The following is a 20,623-nucleotide window of genomic DNA, read 5'->3' on the forward strand; positions in this document are numbered from 1 at the left end:
TGGTGCTAGATTTCCTCCAGACATGACACTTGGCATTCAGGCCAAAGAGTTCAATCTTGGTTTCATCAGACCAGAGAATCTTGTTTCTCATGGACTGAGAGTCTTGAGGTGCCTTTTGGCAAACTCCAAGCGGGCTGTCATGTAACTTTTACAGAGTAGTAGCTTCCGTCTAGCCACTCTACCACGAAGACCTGACTGGTGGAGTGCTGCAGAGATGGTTGTCCTTCTGGAAGGTTCTCCCATCTCCACAGAGCACCTCTGGAGCTCTGTCAGAGTGACCATCAGGTTATTGGTAACCTCCCTGACCAAAGTCCTTCTCCCCGATTGCTCAGTTAAGCCGGGTGGCCAGCTCTAGAAAGAGTCTTGGTGGTTCTAAACTTTTTCCATTTAAGAATGATGGAGCCCACTGTGTTCTTGGGGACCTTCAATGATGGAGCCCACTGTGTTCTTGGGGATCTTCAATCAAGGATATATATGGAAACAGGATGCACCTGAGCAAAATGTTGAGTCTCATAGCAAAGGGTCTGAATAGTTATGTAAATAAGGTATTCCTATTTTTTTTATGTTTAATACATTTGCAAACATTTCTAAAAACCTGTTTCTGCTTCGTCATTATGGGGTATTGTGTGTAGATGGATGAGGACATTTTTATTTATTTAATCCATCTGAGAATAAGGTTGTAACGTAACACAATGTGTAAAAAGTCAAAGGGTGTGTATATATATATATATATATATTACATATGTGGGAATACGGTGCCCTTTGGAACTCAACCTATGTGATGCTGTCTGTCTCTCTCACTGATGTTTTATTTCCAGTCAAAATCTCACTTTAGCTTGGATTACATACATGATTCATCACTTTAAATTACAGTTTGACACTTTTGGGGGTTCACATTTGAAGGACACATGCTATTGACCAAACTGTATATGAAGTATTTATTGGTGGTCATGGTATATGAGATATCTGGAAGTCAGGGATACACATATACAGGTGACCAGACCTGAACCAGACAGCACCGTGTGTGTGTGTGTGTGTGTGTGTGTGTGTGTGTGTGTGTGTGTGTGTGTGTGTGTGTGTGTGTGTGTGTGTGTGTGTGTGTGTGTGTGTGTGTGTGTGTGTGTGTGTGTGTGTGTGTGTGTGTGAGAGAGAGAGACTGACTCTACCTTATGAGTGGCAAACTGACTATTCAAAATAAAAAAGGTTTCAGTCACTATTGGACACTGTACGTGTTTATACATTATAATTGCAGCAGTGCATGCCTCATCCAGATTTTTAGTGAATGCTGAAGCTCAGTCAGGACTATGGGTGTGTGGAGGTTATTTGGGCTATTTGTGGCAAAGACTTAGATCATAATCGGCTAAGGAGCTCAGCAAGACTCAGGACACACACACACATGCAATAAAGCATATAGCTATGAACAGAATTGCCAGGAAACCAAACATTGAATTGAGTTGAATTCTATCTCAGGCAGAAAGGAGCGTTTGAAGTTAGGAAAGATTCCTCTCATGACCTCTTCGAGACAGAATGCTAAATAAAATGTTATTTTAACGTACTGGTTGTCCGTGCTTGGTACTTTTTGGCGGGAGGAATGTGAGACAATATATCTACAGTAAAGTAGAATTACATCAACTTTTCAAAGCTCTGGTGATACACTCAGATTTCTATGACCCGAAGCATGTGCAGAACCATGTAAACACGTGCACGAGCTCGGCAAGTATGCGTGTGTCTGGTGCATGTGTTTTTATACACCAGATGAAGGCAATATGAAAGTACTATCAGCACTTTGAACAGGTTATGTAATTATACTTTCCTGTAGATATATTGTCTCACATTCCTATCACCAAAAAGGACCTGACAGACAACCGGTAAAGTACTTTAAAATGTCATTTTATTCAACATTCTGGCTCGTTGAGGTCATGAGAGGAAATGTTCCTGATTCAAAAGCAATTTTCGAGCCTGAAGTAGAATTCAATGCAATTCTACACCGGGTTTCCAGGCAATGAAGAGGATTGTGTGTGTGTTTACTTTAAATGTTGAACTAGACTTGAACATTTGAGAACATAAAATGAATAATAATATTATTTGATAGGTATTGTGAATCTACCCTGACTGTCAACCACCACCAACTTGTGTGCTTTACTCATAACCAACTACCAAATCCCTCTTGTGTTGTCACGCCCCGCCAACTTGGCATCAGGGAGGATTCAGGGAGGATTCAGATTGCGGATCTTGGCTGGATGTTTCGCAGGAGGATAGCTAAGCACGGAGAGGAGGGGACAGTAACTTCAGCACCCACCCGGGGGTAAACAGCGACAAGGCCACCCAAGTGCGGCACACTAATCGTTTTAGTCAGAACTAGGTGCTTTTCAGTCTTAACAGTTGTCGTGGTTTGTAGATATTTTGCCCTGTGATTGTCACGTTAGTAAGGAGGAGGTGAATTCTCGCCGCCGCCATCTTTGGAAACTGATTGGGAGGAGTGGAGAACTTCGTTGGCTGACTGGTTTATTAACCCAGCTATTGGTAGTTATTTTTAGGGCCTCGACTGACCTTACTGTACACACATTACACTTGTTTTTCCTGGGTTGACCAAACACAACGAGTCGGCATCGTACAAACCTGGAAAAAGGCTAGCTAACACAACTCCAATCTGTGCTCCACCTCCAGACTCGAGTCAGTTTGTTGCGCCCTTCCTTGCCTCGTTGGACATTTGCTTCCTGTTATTCTACCTGAACCTGGCCTCTGACAGGTAAGTGTCCGCTGTGCATTCAAGCCAACTTCTGCTGGTGAGAAATGTGTTTATCTGGATAACTAACTCGCCGTCTCGCTAGGCTTCTTAGTTAGCCAACTCGATCAGCTGGTTAGACAACATCGTTAAATACTGTAGTTTAGTTTACGACGTGGATGGTTAATGTTAGCTCGATGACATCCAACGAGCTAACTTTAGTCAGAGAGGAATGTTTTTTTTTTCCTCTAACGTTTGTGAATTGGGGAATGATAACTAGCTACATGGCTAACTAGCTACGTGGCTAACCGTTGATAAGCTTATGAAGCGACGGTCTCCTTTTTAAACTTGTAAACAATTCAATGGCAGCTAACTGACCAGACAGATTGTCAAATGCTGGGAAGGACATGGCTAGCTTAGTTAAACGTTCGTCCAGCGATAAATGCTGGCTTTGTAACAGCTAACGTCTACTGTTTTTTTTTACTAGCCAGATGGCTAACTAGCGAATCCTCTCCGAATGTAGACAGGTAGTTTTGACGTGACACTCCCTGGTGTGTTTCCCCCCTCACTGTAAATCATGGCCGAGGCGATCAGAAACACAGCAGTAAGCTTCACGACCAAATGTCAACCACTCGAGGACTAAACTGTGAACTGAATACAGCACTATGTTATGTCCTAAGTGTTGCTAGGTTTAATGTTTACAGCCAGCAAACAAGCAACTTGACAAATCTCTTGTCGTTTCGGGTATTGTCTTTCTTGGTACTCGCCTGCATTCATTCCTGGCGGTTGCTGGCTTGTTTGTGGGCAGTGACGCGAGGCACATTCCTAATTTCTGTGTTGACATTGCGTTACATTCTTTCTCGGCCTTGACTATCTATGCCTGTTCGCCAGCATTGCACACTCCAGATGGTGACAAACTGTATTTAATGGAAAACGGCTCTAAATAACGATTGATTTTGTTAGACAATGACATCCTAAATGTAAGTTGGCAACAACTCCCCATCACACCCTTCCTACACATTAAGGTTGGAGGTGTTGGGAATGACAAAGCAAGAACACTTTTATTTCCCCGTTAACAATGCACACCTTTTGCATTGATTTAACAACATTGCTTTCAAACACTTGGCTTTCTAAGAGTTTGAATGTACAGTAGGCTATATCACAACCAGTGATATAAGGTAGCTATCCACAGACTGTCCTCACATCTGCACTCAATGATTTGAAGTTAAGTCTATCACTCGACCAGTGAGAGTTTAAATAAAACTGTATTTGTCACATGCGCCGAATACAACAGTGAAATGCTTACTTACAAGCCCTTAACCAACAATGCAGTTTTAACAATGCCAACAATACCAACAATGCAGGGGCACCGGTTAGTCGAGGTAATTGAGGTAGTATGTACATGTAGGTAGAGTTATTAAAATAACTATTCATAGATAATAAACAGAGAGTAGCAGCAGTGTAAAAGGGGGAGGGGGGCAATACACATAGTCTGGGTAGCCATTTGATTAGCTGTTCAGGCTTGGGTGTAGAAGCTGTTGAGAAGCCTTTTGGACCTAGACTTGGCGCTCCGGTACTGCTTTCCGTGTGGTAGCAGAGAGAACAGTCTACGACTAGGTATAGAGGTCCTGGATGGTAGAAAGCTTGGCTCCAGTGATTTACTGGGCCGTACGCACTTTATTTTACCTTTATTTAACTAGGCAAGTCAGTTAAGAACAAATTCTTATTTTCAATGACGGCCTAGGAACAGTGGGTTAACTGCCTGTTCAGGGACAGAACGACAGATTTGTACCTTGTCAGCACAGGAATTTGAACTTGCAACCTTCTGGTCACTAGTCCAACGCTCTAACCACTAGGCTACTCTGCCGCACTACCCTCTGTAGTGCCTTGCGGTCAGAGGCCAAGCAGTTTAGCTACAAGGGTAAGTCGCGTCATAGTTTAGCTACAAGGGTCGGTAGCTACATGGGTCGGTAGCGTCATAGTATAGCTACATAGGTCGGTAGCTACATGGGTCGGTAGCGTCATAGTATAGCTACATAGGTCGGTAGCTACATGGGTCGGTAGCGTCATAGTATAGCTACGTAGGTCGGTAGCTACATGGGTCGGTAGCTACATGGGTCGGTAGCGTCATAGTATAACTACATGAGTCGGTAGCTACATGGGTCGGTAGCGTCATAGTATAGCTACATGGGTCGGTAGCGTCATAGTTTAGCTACATGGGTCGGTAGCTACATGGGTCGGTAGCTACATGGGTCTGTAGCGTCATAGTATAGCTACATGGGTCTGTAGCGTCATAGTATAGCTACATGGGTCGGTAGCGTCATAGTATAGCTACATGGGTCGGTAGCGTCATAGTATAGCTACATGGGTCGGTAGCTACATGGGTCGGTAGCGTCATAGTATAGCTACATGGGTCGGTAGCGTCATAGTTTAGCTACATGGGTCGGTAGCTACATGGGTCGGTAGCTACATGGGTCTGTAGCGTCATAGTATAGCTACATGGGTCTGTAGCGTCATAGTATAGCTACATGGGTCGGTAGCGTCATAGTATAGCTACATGGGTCGGTAGCGTCATAGTATAGCTACATGGGTCGGTAGCTACATGGGTCGGTAGCGTCATAGTATAGCTACATGGGTCGGTAGCTACATGGGTCGGTAGCGTCATAGTATAGCTACATGGGTCGGTAGCGTCATAGTATAGCTACATGGGTCGGTAGCTACATGGGTCGGTAGCGTCATAGTATAGCTACATGGGTCAGTAGCTACATGGGTCGGTAGCATCATAGTATAGCTACATGGGTCGGTAGCTACATGGGTCGGTAGCGTCATAGTATAGCTACATGGGTCGGTAGCTACATGGGTCGGTAGCGTCATAGTATAGCTACATGGGTCGGTAGCTACATGGGTTGGTAGCTACATGGGTCGGTAGCGTCATAGTATAACTACATGGGTCGGTAGCTACATGGGTCGGTAGCTACATGGGTCGGTAGCGTCATAGTATAGCTACATGGGTCGGTAGCGTCATAGTTTAGCTACATGGGTCGGTAGCTACATGGGTCGGTAGCGTCATAGTGTAGCTACATGGGTCGGTAGCGTCATAGTATAGCTACATGGGTCAGTAGCTACATGGGTCGGTAGCGTCATAGTATAGCTACATGGGTCGGTAGCGTCATAGTTTAGCTACATGGGTCGGTAGCTACATGGGTCGGTAGCGTCATAGTATAGCTACATGGGTCGGTAGCGTCATAGTATAGCTACATGGGTCGGTAGCGTCATAGTATAGCTACATGGGTCGGTAGCTACATGGGTCGGTAGCTACATGGGTCGGTAGCGTCATAGTATAGCTACATGGGTCGGTAGCGTCATAGTATAGCTACATGGGTCGGTAGCTACATGGGTCGGTAGCGTCATAGTTTAGCAACAGTTGAAGACGGAAGTTTACATACACCTCAGCCAAATACATTTAAACTCAGTTTTTCACAATTCCTGACATTTAATCCTCGTAAAAAGACCCTGTCTTAGGTCAGTTAGGATCACCACTTTTATTTTAAGAATGTGAAATGTCAGAATGATAGTAGAGTGATTTATTTCAGATATTATTTCTTTCATCACATTCCCAGTGGGTCAGAAGTTTACATACACTCAATTAGTATTTTGTAGCATTGCCTTAATTGTTTAACTTGGGTCAAATGTTTTGGGTAGCCTTCCACAAGCTTCCCACAATAAGTGGGGTGAATTTTGGCCCATTCCTCCTGACAGAGCTGGTGTAACTGAGTCTCATTTGTAAGCCTCCTTGCTCGTACACTCTTTTTCAGTTCTGCACACACATTTTCTATGGGATTGATGTCAGGGTGTTCTGATGGCCTCTCCAGTACCTTGACTTTGTAGTCCTTAAGCCATTTTGCAACAGCTTTGGAAGTATGCTTGGGGTCATTGTCCATTTGGAAGACCCATTTGCAACCAAGCTTTAACTTCTTGACTGCTGTCTTGAGATGTTGCTTCAATTTATCCAAGTAATTTTCCTGCCTCATGATGTCATCTATTTTGTGAAGTGCACCAGTCCCTCCTGCAGCAAAGCACCCCCACAACATGATGCTGCCACCCTCGTGCTTCACGGTTAGGATGGTGTCCTTTGGCTTGCAAGCCCTCCCCCTTTTTCCTCCAAATATAACGATGGTCATTATGGCCAAACAGTTCTATTTGTGTTTCATCAGGCCAGAGAATATTTCTCCAAAAAGTACAATATGTGTCCCCATGTGCAGTTGCAAACCATAGTCTGGCTTTTTTATGGCGGTTTTGAAGCAGTGGCTTCGTCCTTGCTGAGCGGCCTTTCAGGTTATGTCGATATAGGACTTGTTTTACTGTGGATATAGATACTTTTGTACCTGTTTCCTCCAGTATCTTCACAAGGTCCTTCGCTGCTGTTCTGGGATTGATTTTTCACTTTTCGCACCAAAGAACCTTCATCTCTAGGAGACAGAACGCGTCTCCTTCCTGAGCGGTATGACGGCTGCGTGGTCCCATGGTGTTTGTGCTTGCATACTATTGTTTGTACAGATGAATGTGGTACCTTCAGGTGTTTGGAAATTGCTCCCAAGGATGAACCAGACTTGTGGAGTTTTTTTGGCTGATTTCTTTTGATTTTCCCATGATGTCAAGCAAAGAAGCACTGCGTTTGAATTGGGCCTTGAAATGCATCCACATCCAATTGACTCAAATTATGTAAATTAGCCTATCAGAAGCTTCTAAAGCCATGATGTCATTTTCTGGAATTTTCCAATCGGGTTTAAAGGTACAGTCAACTTAGTGTATGTGACTTCTGACCTACTGGAATTGTAATATAGTGAATAAAAGTTAACTAACCTGTCTGTAAATAATTATTGGAAAAATGACTTGTGTCATGCAGAAAGTAGATGTCCTAAACGACTTGCCAAAACTATAGTTTGTTAACAAGAAATTTGTGGAGTGGTTGAAAAACGAGTTTTAATGACTCCAACCTAAGTGTATTTTAACTTCCGACTGTAACTGCTCTCAGTTGAGCTACGTGGGTAGGTAGCGTCTCAGTTGAGCTACGTGGGTGGGTAGGTAGCGTCTCAGTTGAGCTACGTGGGTGGGTAGGTAGCGTCTTAGTTGAGCTACGTGGGTGGGTAGGTAGCGTCTTAGTTGAGCTACGTGGGTGGGTAGGTAGCGTCTTAGTTGAGCTACGTGGGTGGGTAGGTAGCGTCTTAGTTGAGCTACCTGGGTAGGTAGCGTCTTAGTTGAGCTACCTGGGTAGGTAGCGTCTTAGTTGAGCTACCTGGGTAGGTAGCGTCTTAGTTGAGCTACCTGGGTAGGTAGCGTCTTAGTTGAGCTACCTGGGTAGGTAGCGTCTTAGTTGAGCTACCTGGGTGGGTAGCGTAACAGCCTGTTAATGTTTGTGTTCAACTATGTGTTATAACAGCTTCAGGCCTGGTCACTGTTGCCACACTGACAGTACTGTAGTCTTTAGGATTTCTGCATCTCCCAGGAAAAAGTGATCAGAGAGGGAGTAATGTAAAGCCTGTTCTCTCGGCCCGCCACACAGTACAGTCCACAGGATCAGTGTTGTTTATCCTGACCTCCCCCAACCCGCTCTATACCAGCCGCCACCTGACACAACCCACCGTAGCAGCAGCCTCTGTCCCAGTAAAACACTGGCATGCTCAGAAACACCCTCTCAGCTATCTAGAAAAACCCCTCTCAGCCAGCCAGTCCACCCCAGGACACATACAGTGACCCTGGGTACATTTTTCAACAACCACCAACTCTGATTGTTCTGAAATTGTTTGTGGTTAGAAACGGATAAGATTAGCATTCCTTCAAAATGTATTTTGTTGACCTAAATAATTTGATCTCTGAGAAATAATGCTAATTGATTGCATCCAAATTGGCCAGTTTTAAATGATTTGTGTTCATATAATATTCAATAAATATAGTACCTAACAACTGATTTTGGCTCACGAGTGGTGCTGCGGTCTAAGGCACTGCATCTCAACCAGACCCGGGTTCGTTTCCAGGCTGTTTCACAACCGACCGTGATGCACAATTGGCCCAGCGTCGTCTGGGTTGGGGTTTGGCCAGGGTGTCATTGTAAATAAGATTACTTTTTTCTTAACTGACTCTGTCTAGTTAAATAATAAATACATTTCGACCGAACTTTATTCTGACAGCGAGTTCGACGTGAGGAATACAAAGGAATGGTAAAAAGCCAACCACCGCCCCATGTCAATCCCACCCCAACAACCAGAATACAGTATCACTTCTCAGTAAATCGTATCAGTGTCTGATAAGTAGTATGTAATGTGCATTTGGTGATGTTTTTCCCACCCTGTTCATTTAAATGAATCATTGATACGGCTGTAATAGTACATGTAGGGAACCGTTTGGTACTGGGACCTCGGTTCTGTCCGCACTGTGAACCCCACCTACATGTACAGATTACTTCAACTAGCCTGTACCCCTGCACACTGACTCGGTACCGAGTGTATAGCCTCGTTATTCTTATTGTGATACTTTTTATTATTACTTTTTATTTAAGCCTAAATATTTTCTTCTTCTTGAACTGCACTGTTGGTTAAGGGCTTGTAAGTCAGCATTTCACTGTTGGTTAAGGGCTTGTAAGTAAAGCATTGCACTGTTGGTTAAGGGCTTGTAAGTAAAGCATTGCACTGTTGGTTAAGGGCTTGTAAGTAAAGCATTGCACTGTTGGTTAAGGGCTTGTAAGTAAAGCATTTCACTGTTGGTTAAGGGCTTGTAAGTAAAGCATTTCACTGTTGGTTAAGGGCTTGTAAGTAAAGCATTTCACTGTTGGTTAAGGGTTTGTAAGTAAAGCATTTCACTGTTGGTTAAGGGCTTGTAAGTCAGCATTTCACTGTTGGTTAAGGGCTTGTAAGTCAGCATTTCACTGTTGGTTAAGGGCTTGTAAGTAAAGCATTTCACTGTTGGTTAAGGGCTTGTAAGTAAAGCATTTCACTGTTGGTTAAGGGCTTGTAAGTAAAGCATTTCACTGTTGGTTAAGGGCTTGTAAGTAAAGCATTTCACTGTTGGTTAAGGGCTTGTAAGTAAAGCATTTCACTGTTGGTTAAGGGCTTGTAAGTAAAGCATTTCACTGTTGGTTAAGGGCTTGTAAGTAAAGCATTTCACTGTTGGTTAAGGGCTTGTAAGTAAAGCATTTCACTGTTGGTTAAGGGCTTGTAAGTAAAGCATTTCACTGTCAAGTCTACACTTGTTGTATTTGGCTAATGTTGCAAGTAAAGTTTGATTTGAATGAATACATAAAATATATATTTTTTAATAAATGTAAACACCAGGCCTATAGGCTATGCCAAGGCTGCGTTGTATGCCATCGCCTTGTGAGTAAATCTGAGCTGAAAATACAAATCCGTTACCGAATTCGTTCAGCCATTTCACAATTTCTTTTGTTTTTATTTAAACATTTTGATCATTTGTGTACTTTTTGACATTTGACTGGATTGTTTGTAGCTAGTAACATATGCATTTCAGAGGTCTCCCGAGTGGCGCAGCGGTCTAAGGCACTGCACTGCAAGCTGCGTTACTACATATCCTGGTTTGATACTGGGCTGTGTCGCAGCCGGCCACGACCGGGAGACCCATGACGCGACGCACAATTGGCCCAGCGCTGTCCGGGTTAGGGGAGGGTTAGGCCGTCCCGGGATGTCCCATCGCGCTCTTGCGACTCCTGTGGCGGGCTGGGCACATGCTCGCTGACACGGTCGATCAGGTGTACGGTGTTTCCTCCGACACATTGGTGCGTCTGGCTTCCGGGTTAAGTGGGCAGTGTGTCAAGAAGCAGTGTGGCTTGTCTGGGTTGTGTTTCGGAGGATGAGCGGCTCTCGACCTTCGCCTCTCCAGAGTCTGTAAGGGAGTTGCAACGATGAGACAAGATTATAACTACCCATTTGGATTCCATGAAATTGGGGCTAAATAAAAAGAAACAAAAGCATTTCACTGCACCCTATTTAACATTGCTGTGTAACCAACGTTATGACCAATAAACTTTGATTTGACTAGTGATGTGGTAGCATAGTGAGAGTTAGGCTAAACACTGGCTTTATCCTAATGACAGAGGTGTGTGTGTGTGTGTGTGTGTGTGTGTGTGTGTGTGTGTGTGTGTGAAGGGCTAAATCCTCGTACGTTTGTCTCTCTACTGTGACTGTGTCCATGGACTGTGTTTTTTACACTGATTCAGGCCAGAACTGCTGTGTTGATTGGTTGACACTAATGTGTAAATATACTTTTCTTTTTTCAAATAGATCCTATTTTTATTTTTTTTACGTAGCAGAAATATTGTTTCATATTTACCATATACTAAATAATATGTGTGAAATTTAGATTTTACAATGGACCATTATCATGCACCTGTCTGGAAACAGGGTCAGGGGGAAAAATACATGACCATCTATGCTCTTAAATAGTGAATGGAGGATGCTTTTCCCGTGGTTCATTTTCATGCCAGACAGATTGGTTAAACTCCTGTTGTAAATATAAACAATGTGCTTAATATTAGGGAAGTTGAAAAATCAATCTAATGGGCCTAACCTATAGAAAGCTGATGGGATTCTCCTCTTTTTAATCAAGGCTGTCCCTCTGTTTTCTCGCGCAATTTCAAAGCCTATAGAAATGTTGCGCAACATGAGCTCATGGGCTCTCATGAAGTGTTTTTTTGATAAGATTTTTGGTTGCATTTGCATTGACGTCAGAGTGATTAGAGGGACAATAGAGTGCTGAGTACCAGGCAGTTAGCAAGTTTGGTAGGCTACTAATGACCATCGGCAGCATCAGAGCTTGAAGATGACTAGTTACTGTGACTATGTGGTCATGTGGAATTTGACTGCCTTCATGACCCATGGCTGGCGGTAATACGGTCAGTGTAAGATCCCCTGTAGTGCGTATGGCCCAGTACATCTCTGGGGCTGAGTTCCCTGCCATCCAGGACCTCTGTACCAGGCGGTGTGAGAGGATAGCCCTAAAAATTGTCATAGACTCCAGCCACTCAAGTCATAGACGGTTCTCTCCTACCGCACGACAAGCGTGGAACCAACAGAATCCTGAACGGCTTCTAACCCCTAGCCAAAAAGACTGCTCAATAGTTAATCTGGGTAGCTATTTGGTTAACTATTTAACAATCTGCATTGACCCTTTTTGCACTAATATTTTGACTCATTACATATGCTGCTGTTACCGTTTATTATCTATCCTGTTGCCGTGTCACTTTATTCCTACATACACCATCGTTCAAAAGATTGGGGTCACTTTAGAAATGTCCTTGTTTTTGAAAGAAAAACACTTTTTTTTTGTCCATTTGAAATAACATCAAATTGATCAGAAATACAGTGTAGACATTGTTAACGTTGTAAATGACTATTGAAGTTGGAAACGGTTGAGGACTTGTGAGGCGTCCGTTTCCCAAACTAGACACTCTAATGTACTTGTCCTCTTGCTCAGTTGTGCACCGGGGCCTCCCACTCTTTCTATTCTGGTTAGAGCCAGTTTGCACTGTTCTGTGAAGGGAGTAGTACATAGCGTTGTACAAGATCTTCAGTGTCTTGGCAATTTATCGCATGGAATAGCCTTCATTCATTTTCTTTCTGGCCATTTTGAGCCTGTAATCGAACACACAAATGCTGATGCTCCAGATACTCAACTAGTCTAAAGAAGGACAGTTTTATTGCTTCTTTAATCAGAACAACTGTTTTCAGCTGTGCTAACATAATTGCAAAAGGTTTTAAAAATGATCAATTAGCCTGTTAAAATGACAAGCTTGGATTAGCTAACACAACATGTCATTGGAACACAGAAGTGATGGTTGCTGATAATGGGTCTCTGTACGCCTATGTAGATATTCCATTAAAAATCAGACGTATCCAGCTACAATAGTCATTTACAACATTAACACTGTCTACACTGTATATCTGATTAATTTGATGTTTGTGTGTGAATTCAATTTAAGAGCTTTATTGGCATGGGAAACATGTTTACATTGCCAAAGCTGGTGAAATAGATAATAAACAAATAACACTCACAGAAGTTCCATAAAGAATAAAGACAAAATCTCTCTCTCTCCTCTTTCTCTCGTTCCTCTCTTTTTTTTCCTTCTTTTTTTTCTTCTTTCTTATATAGATAGATAGATATAGATATAGATATATATAGATATATAGATATAGATATATATATCCCTAACCCATAGTGGTGTGTGCTTTATTGAGAGCTCTGCTGTGTTGATTTGCACATCAGAGGCTGATGTTTAAGTCCCAGAAGAAATCAGTGCACACACACTTATCAATACAGTCAATAAAACACACACCACTCATCAATACGTGACTTAATGACGCACACACACACTGAATCCCTCACTGCACTCTGACCCACACACACACTGAATCCCTCACTGCACTCTGACCCACACACACACTGAATCCCTCACTGCACTCTGACCCACACACACACTGAATCCCTCACTGCACTCTGACCCACACACACACTGAATCCCTCACTGCACTCTGACCCACACACACACTGAATCCCTCACTGCACTCTGACCCACACACACACTGAATCCCTCACTGCACTCTGACCCACACACACACTGAATCCCTCACTGCACTCTGACCCACACACACACTGAATCCCTCACTGCACTCTGACCCACACACACACTGAATCCCTCACTGCACTCTGACCCACACACACACTGAATCCCTCACTGCACTCTGACCCACACACACACTGAATCCCTCACTGCACTCTGACCCACACACACACTGAATCCCTCACTGCACTCTGACCCACACACACACTGAATCCCTCACTGCACTCTGACCCACACACACACTGAATCCCTCACTGCACTCTGACCCACACACACACTGAATCCCTCACTGCACTCTGACCCACACACACACTGAATCCCTCACTGCACTCTGACCCACACACACACTGAATCCCTCACTGCACTCTGACCCACACACACACTGAATCCCTCACTGCACTCTGACCCCACTTCTCTCTCTCATTAAGGCAATAGCCTAGTTTAAACCTGGATGTTAAATCAATGATCAATCCACTTGATGTGTGTGCGTCCGCTCGCCCAGGCCAGTAGTTTAAAGATCCACTTGATGTGTGTGCGTCTGCTCGCCTGGCCAGTAGTTTAAAGATCCACTTGATGTGTGTGCGTCTGCTCGCCCAGGCCAGTAGTTTAAAGATCCACTTGATGTGTGTGCGTCTGCTCGCCCAGGCCAGTAGTTTAAAGATCTACACGATGTTAAATCAATGATCAATCCACATGATGTTTGTTCGTCTGCTCGCCCAGGCCAGTAGTTTTAAAGATCTAGTGGATGAAAAAGTCCAATAAATTTACCAGAATTCCCAGGTGTAATTTAATGTAGTGAGTTTAGAACAATTGAATGACCAACTCATCAATCTACCACAACTTTCCCCTAGCCTCGCAGTCCTTTTGATTCGATAACATTTTATTACATTTTACTGCATAAGACCACTCCCATTTATTTATTTAACCTTTATTTAACCTTTATTTAACCAGGAAGGGCTCATTGAGATTTAAAATCTATTTTTCAAGAGCGTCCTGGCCAAGATAGGCAGCACCAAGTCATTACAAAGAAATTACAGACAGACAACATGAAAAACCATTGAATTCACAAGAGTATAAAACAGCAAATTAAAACCATTGACAGGTCAGGGAATCAGCCTCAAAATCCTTCATCAGTGATTTAAAAACACCAATCGGGACAAGTTCTTCCAGTTTAAAAGTATTTTGTAAGGTGTTCCAAGACGATGGCGCAGAGTACATAAAAGCCCTTTTACCAAATTCAGTTCAGACATTTGGAACAGTTAGCAGGATAAAGTCCAGCGAACGAAGAGAGTACCCACCACATTGCTGAAGAATAAAAATGCTCAAATAAAAAGGTAGTAAAAACCAAAATGTCTTTTGTAAATAAAATAATTCTATGGACACTCCCACGCTGTGCACAATAGGCTGGGGATGAGGTTAATCTGAGTGCGAGGCAATGTTTGATCTGATGTTTCTCCAGCGGAGTAACAAATCTGTTCCCCTCTCATATTCTTCCTACTTCCTCTTCCCCCTCCCTCCAGGTGCCCATGCTCCGGACCCTCTGGCTCCTCCCCACTGGCAGATGAGTTGTCAGCTGCTCTGGCGTAGACCCAGCTGCGCTCCAACGGCCAGATAGTCTGCTGGCCCTTCCTCCTTCCCCCGCCCTGCCGGGAGACAGCAAACTACATTACCCAGCATGCCCTCCACTGTGCGGGCGGGCAGTCTGAAGGACCCGGATGTAGCCGAGCTGTTCTTCAAGGAAGACCCTGAGAAACTGTTCTCTGACCTCAGAGAGATAGGTCATGGCAGCTTTGGAGCAGTCTACTTTGTATGTACACACACACACACACACACACACACACACACACTCAAACATGCAAACACACCGATTCCTGTGCTCTAATAGTCCTACTGTTCCACCTGTGTTCTCTCTGTGTCTAAGGCCTGTGTGTTTACTTTGTCTGTGTTATAAGGCCTGTGTTCGTGTTCTCTGCCTGTGTATGTTCTGTGTCTAAGGCCTGTGTGTTCTGTGTCTTAAGGCGCGGGATGTGCGAACTACCGAGGTGGTGGCCATCAAGAAGATGTCCTACAACGGGAAACAGTCGAACGAGGTGAGACCGACTGCTACACACACACACACACTCTCCCCGATAGGTGAGAGCGACTGCTACACACACACACACACACACACTCCCCCCGATAGGTGAGAGCGACTGCTACACATCCCCTTGTCTTCCTTTAGCAACAGAAACACATTTCAGACGGCACACACACACACACACACTCTCCGATAGAAATATGTGAGCTGAACACATTATCTCCAAGGTCACCCCACGGCTCTAATACACTTTCACTTTCGCCTCGCTCTCCTCGTAATTTCAGATTAGCTGTAATCAGATTACGCCTAATCTGTGTAGGAAGAAAAGCACCCCAGTATACAGACAGACAGACACCCTTCTGGCTGTGTGTCACGTATGAGAACATGCCCTTAATGGAGACTTACAGAGAATTCTCTATATTTTGTGTTCATTCAGAGTGATCTGACTAGTCACCCATCTTATTTCCCCAGTTGGTTGAACCAATAAATCATTTGTAGTTTCACCATGTCTCCACAGAAATATATTAAGTCTTTCTTTATATATGGCTTTATTCTCTTTTTTATTCTCTTTTTACACTCTCCCTCCCTCTTTCTCTCACTCTTTCTTTGTTTTTAATGATGCAGCTTTTGGGCCAATACAGGTATTTAAAAAAATAAAATAAAACAATATCTCTCTCAGAAATGGCAGGACATCATAAAAGAGGTGAAGTTTCTCCAGAGGATTCAACATCCCAACAGCATAGAGTACAAGGGCTGCTACCTACGAGAACACACAGCATGGGTAAGACACACACACACACACACACACACACACACACAGTGGAGTATGGAGGGCTACTACCTATGAAACCCAGAAAAACACACCCTCACACACATTTTGAGGTTAAAACTCCCAGTGAGATGTTTCAGTAACCTTACCTTCAGGTGTATATCCATGGACCTGTTTTCTTCCTGGATGTGTGTTTAGCTGGTGATGGAGTACTGTCTGGGCTCCGCTTCTGATGTTCTAGAAGGTAAAACATTCTAGAAACATTAACCTTCCTTTTTGTGTTGTACTACATCGTGGTCAATTTAGACTGTGTTTGACACAATGTGTCTTTTTACACATTTTTAGCAAATGTTTTCTAAAATATCCTCTCTCACTCATCCCGTAGTTCATAAAAATCCCCTTCAGGAAATGGAGATCGCTGCCATTACCCATGGAGCTTTGCAGGGGTTGGCCTACCTTCACTCACACAACATGATTCACAGGTGAGACCGAGGAGAATTCAGGAACAAGATTACACCTACTGACCCAGTGGTACTTGTCCATAATGAGATTACACCTACTGACCCAGTGGTACTTGTCCATAATGAGATTACACCTACTGACCCAGTGGTACTTGTCCATAATGAGATTACACCTACTGACCCAGTGGTACTTGTCCATAATGAGATTACACCTACTGACCCAGTGGTACTTGTCCATAATGAGATTACACCTACTGACCCAGTGGTACTTGTCCATAATGAGATTACACCTACTGACCCAGTGGTACTTGTCCATAATGAGATTACACCTACTGACCCAGTGGTACTTGTCCATAATGGGATTACACCTACTGACCCAGTGGTACTTGTCCATAATGAGATTACACCTACTGACCCAGTGGTACTTGTCCATAATGAGATTACACCTACTGACCCAGTGGTACTTGTCCAGAATGAGATTACACCTACTGACCCAGTGGTACTTGTCCAGAATGAGATTACACCTACTGACCCAGTGGTACTTGTCCAGAATGAGATTACACCTACTGACCCAGTGGTACTTGTCCAGAATGAGATTACACCTACTGACCCAGATTACACCTACTGACCCAGTGGTACTTGTCCATAATGAGATTACACCTACTGACCCAGTGGTACTTGTCCATAATGAGATTACACCTACTGACCCAGTGGTACTTGTCCGTAATGAGATTACACCTACTGACCCAGTGGTACTTGTCCATAATGGGAATACACCTACTGACCCAGTGGTACTTGTCCATAATGAGATTAGCATGTGGTCCAAAGTACTGTTTTGAAAATCTCGTTCTCTCTCCCTCTCCAGAGACATCAAGGCTGGTAACATCCTCCTGACGGAGCCAGGACAGGTCAAGCTAGCTGACTTTGGCTCCGCCTCCATTGCCTCGCCAGCCAACTCTTTTGTGGGGACTCCATATTGGTGAGGGACAGCAGAGCCCAACAGTCAGCGGGGTCTACCAGGGGGTGAAGCTTTGACCGTGTGATGACAAGTTTTTATTTCTTGACATGCCTTCTATAGGCTCTACCTGACATGCCTTCTATAGGCTCTACCTGACGTGCCTTCTATAGGCTCTACCTGACGTGCCTTCTATAGGCTCTACCTGACGTGCCTTCTATAGGCTCTACCTGACGTGCCTTCTATAGGCTCTACCTGACATGCCTTCTATAGGCTCTACCTGACATGCCTTCTATAGGCTCTACCTGACATGCCTTCTATAGGCTCTACCTGACATGCCTTCTATAGGCTCTACCTGACATACCTTCTATAGGCTCTACCTGACGTGCCTTCTATAGGATCTACCTGACGTGCCTTCTATAGGATCTACCTGACGTGCCTTCTATAGGATCTACCTGACGTGCCTTCTATAGGCTCTACCTGACGTGCCTTCTATAGGCTCTACCTGACGTGCCTTCTATAGGCTCTACCTGACGTGCCTTCTATAGGCTCTACCTGACGTGCCTTCTATAGGCTCTACCTGACGTGCCTTCTATAGGCTCTACCTGACGTGCCTTCTATAGGCTCTACCTGACGTGCCTTCTATAGGCTCTACCTGACGTGCCTTCTATAGGCTCTACCTGACGTGCCTTCTATAGGCTCTACCTGACGTGCCTTCTATAGGCTCTACCTGACGTGCCTTCTATAGGCTCTACCTGACGTGACTTCTATAGGCTCTACCTGACGTGACTTCTATAGGCTCTACCTGACGTGACTTCTATAGGCTCTACCTGACGTGCCTTCTATAGGCTCTACCTGACGTGCCTTCTATAGGCTCTACCTGACGTGCCTTCTATAGGCTCTACCTGACGTGCCTTCTATAGGCTCTACCTGACGTGCCTTCTATAGGCTCTACCTGACGTGCCTTCTATAGGCTCTACCTGACGTGACTTCTATAGGCTCTACCTGACGTGACTTCTATAGGCTCTACCTGACGTGCCTTCTATAGGCTCTACCTGACGTGCCTTCTATAGGCTCTACCTGACGTGCCTTCTATAGGCTCTACCTGACGTGCCTTCTATAGGCTCTACCTGACGTGCCTTCTATAGGCTCTACCTGACGTGCCTTCTATAGGCTCTACCTGACGTGCCTTCTATAGGCTCTACCTGACGTGCCTTCTATAGGCTCTACCTGACGTGCCTTCTATAGGCTCTACCTGACGTGCCTTCTATAGGCTCTACCTGACGTGCCTTCTATGCACCATCTCTGTTGGCAAAATGTTCAATGATTGTAATTGAGCTCTCTGTCTGTCTATCTCTCTCTCCTCTTCACCTCCTCCTTGCTCTTGCCCCTCCCCCTCTCTCTCCAGGATGGCCCCAGAAGTGATCTTGGCCATGGACGAGGGCCAGTATGACGGGAAGGTGGACGTCTGGTCCCTGGGGATCACCTGTGTAGAACTAGGTAGGTAGATGTGTGTGGGTGGTTTTCGATTGTTTATATGCGCAACATACCGTGTGTGTAAACCCATGTCTGTGTATGTGACTAATGTGTGTGTAACTCTTGTGTCTTGTGTGCAGCGGAGAGAAAGCCTCCTCTGTTCAATATGAACGCTATGAGTGCCTTATACCACATAGCGCAGAATGAGAGCCCTACGCTGCAGTCCAGCGACTGGTGAGTGTTATACACAGACTATCTCACACACAGACACACACACCAGAGTTTCCGTTAGCTGTAAAAAAAAAAAAAAAAAACAACGTTCAGTGCAGAGAAATCGAATTTGTACCGGCCAATAGTGTGGGAGCGAAAAAGGAATCCCACTGCGGAATAATTATTTTTAGCCTATTCGTTGTTGGAATACCAGTTGATGTAAATACATTTGACCGGTCATACTTAACAGTTTATGGGTTCATTTGCATAATTTAGTGGAATTAAATTGTTGTGTGTGTGTGTGTGTGTGTGTGTGTATATTCGTTCTATCTTATCACATGTGGAAAATCTGTCAGACAGTGTTTTTATAAGTCCAGTCCTGTTGAGAGAAAAAAAAAAAAAAATTGGGCCACGATTTAAAAAGAGCTACTTATTTTATTTCTAAACTGGTAATTGAAACGCGCTTTCCATTCGCCATTCAAATGCATACTGGAAGGCAGGCTTCATCAGCACGTCACACACCACTTTGCAATGCGGTGGAGGCAGGGTGCATTTTGAAAACATATACTTGAAACCTGAACATTTTACAACATATTATTTTTAAAGAAACATTTTGTTCACCTTTATTTAACTAGGTAGGATGGTTGAGAACAAGTTCTTATTTACAACTGCGACCTGGCCAAGATAAAGCAGTGCGATACAAACAACAACACCGTGTGTGTTACACATGGAACATACAGTCAATAATACAGTAGAGAAATTCTATATACAGTGTGTGCAAATGAGTTAGGATAAAGGGGGTGAGGCAATAAACAGGCCATAGTGGCAATTATTACAGTATGGCAAATTAAACACTGGAGTGATAAATGTGCAGAAGATGAGTGTGCAAGTAGTGGTACTGGGGGGGAGGGCAAAGGAGCAAAATAAATAACAATATGGTGATGAGGTAGTTGGATGGGCTATTTACAGATTGGTTATGTACAGGTGCAGTGATCTGTGAGCTGCTCTGACAGCTGGTGCTTAAAGTTAGTGAGGGAGAAATGAGTCTCCAGCTTCAGTGATTTTTGCAGTTCGTTCCAGTCATTGACAGCGGAGAACTGGAAGGCCGAAGGAGGAATTGGCTTTGGGGGTGGCCAGTGAAATATACCTGCTGGAGCGTGTGCTGCTATGGTGAGCTAAGTTGGTTTGGCGACGGATATTAAGCGAGGGCCAGCCAACGAGAGCATACAGGTCACATTGGTGGGTAGTATATGGGGCTTTGGTGACAAAACGGATGGCACTGTGATAGACTGCATCCAATTTGCTGAGTAGAGTGTTGGGAGC

At 44.1% G+C, this 20,623-nt stretch overlaps 1 protein-coding gene across 1 annotated transcript in view; it reads left to right on the forward strand.

Moving 5' to 3' along the window:
- The first annotated feature begins 2,014 nt into the window (after nt 1–2,014).
- The window catches only part of LOC118384906 (serine/threonine-protein kinase TAO1-like), a 49,543-nt gene continuing 30,934 nt past the window's right edge, over nt 2,015–20,623 (forward strand). The window contains 9 exon segments of the mRNA XM_035771599.2: nt 2,015–2,749; nt 14,873–15,159; nt 15,371–15,442; nt 16,109–16,210; nt 16,397–16,442; nt 16,584–16,680; nt 17,525–17,638; nt 19,023–19,114; nt 19,231–19,324. Of these exon segments, the coding sequence (XP_035627492.2) occupies nt 15,028–15,159; nt 15,371–15,442; nt 16,109–16,210; nt 16,397–16,442; nt 16,584–16,680; nt 17,525–17,638; nt 19,023–19,114; nt 19,231–19,324 (749 nt within the window). The 5' untranslated portion in view covers nt 2,015–2,749; nt 14,873–15,027.

Source organism: Oncorhynchus keta, chromosome 6, assembly GCF_023373465.1.
Source record: "Oncorhynchus keta strain PuntledgeMale-10-30-2019 chromosome 6, Oket_V2, whole genome shotgun sequence".
Classification (NCBI taxonomy): domain Eukaryota; kingdom Metazoa; phylum Chordata; class Actinopteri; order Salmoniformes; family Salmonidae; genus Oncorhynchus; species Oncorhynchus keta.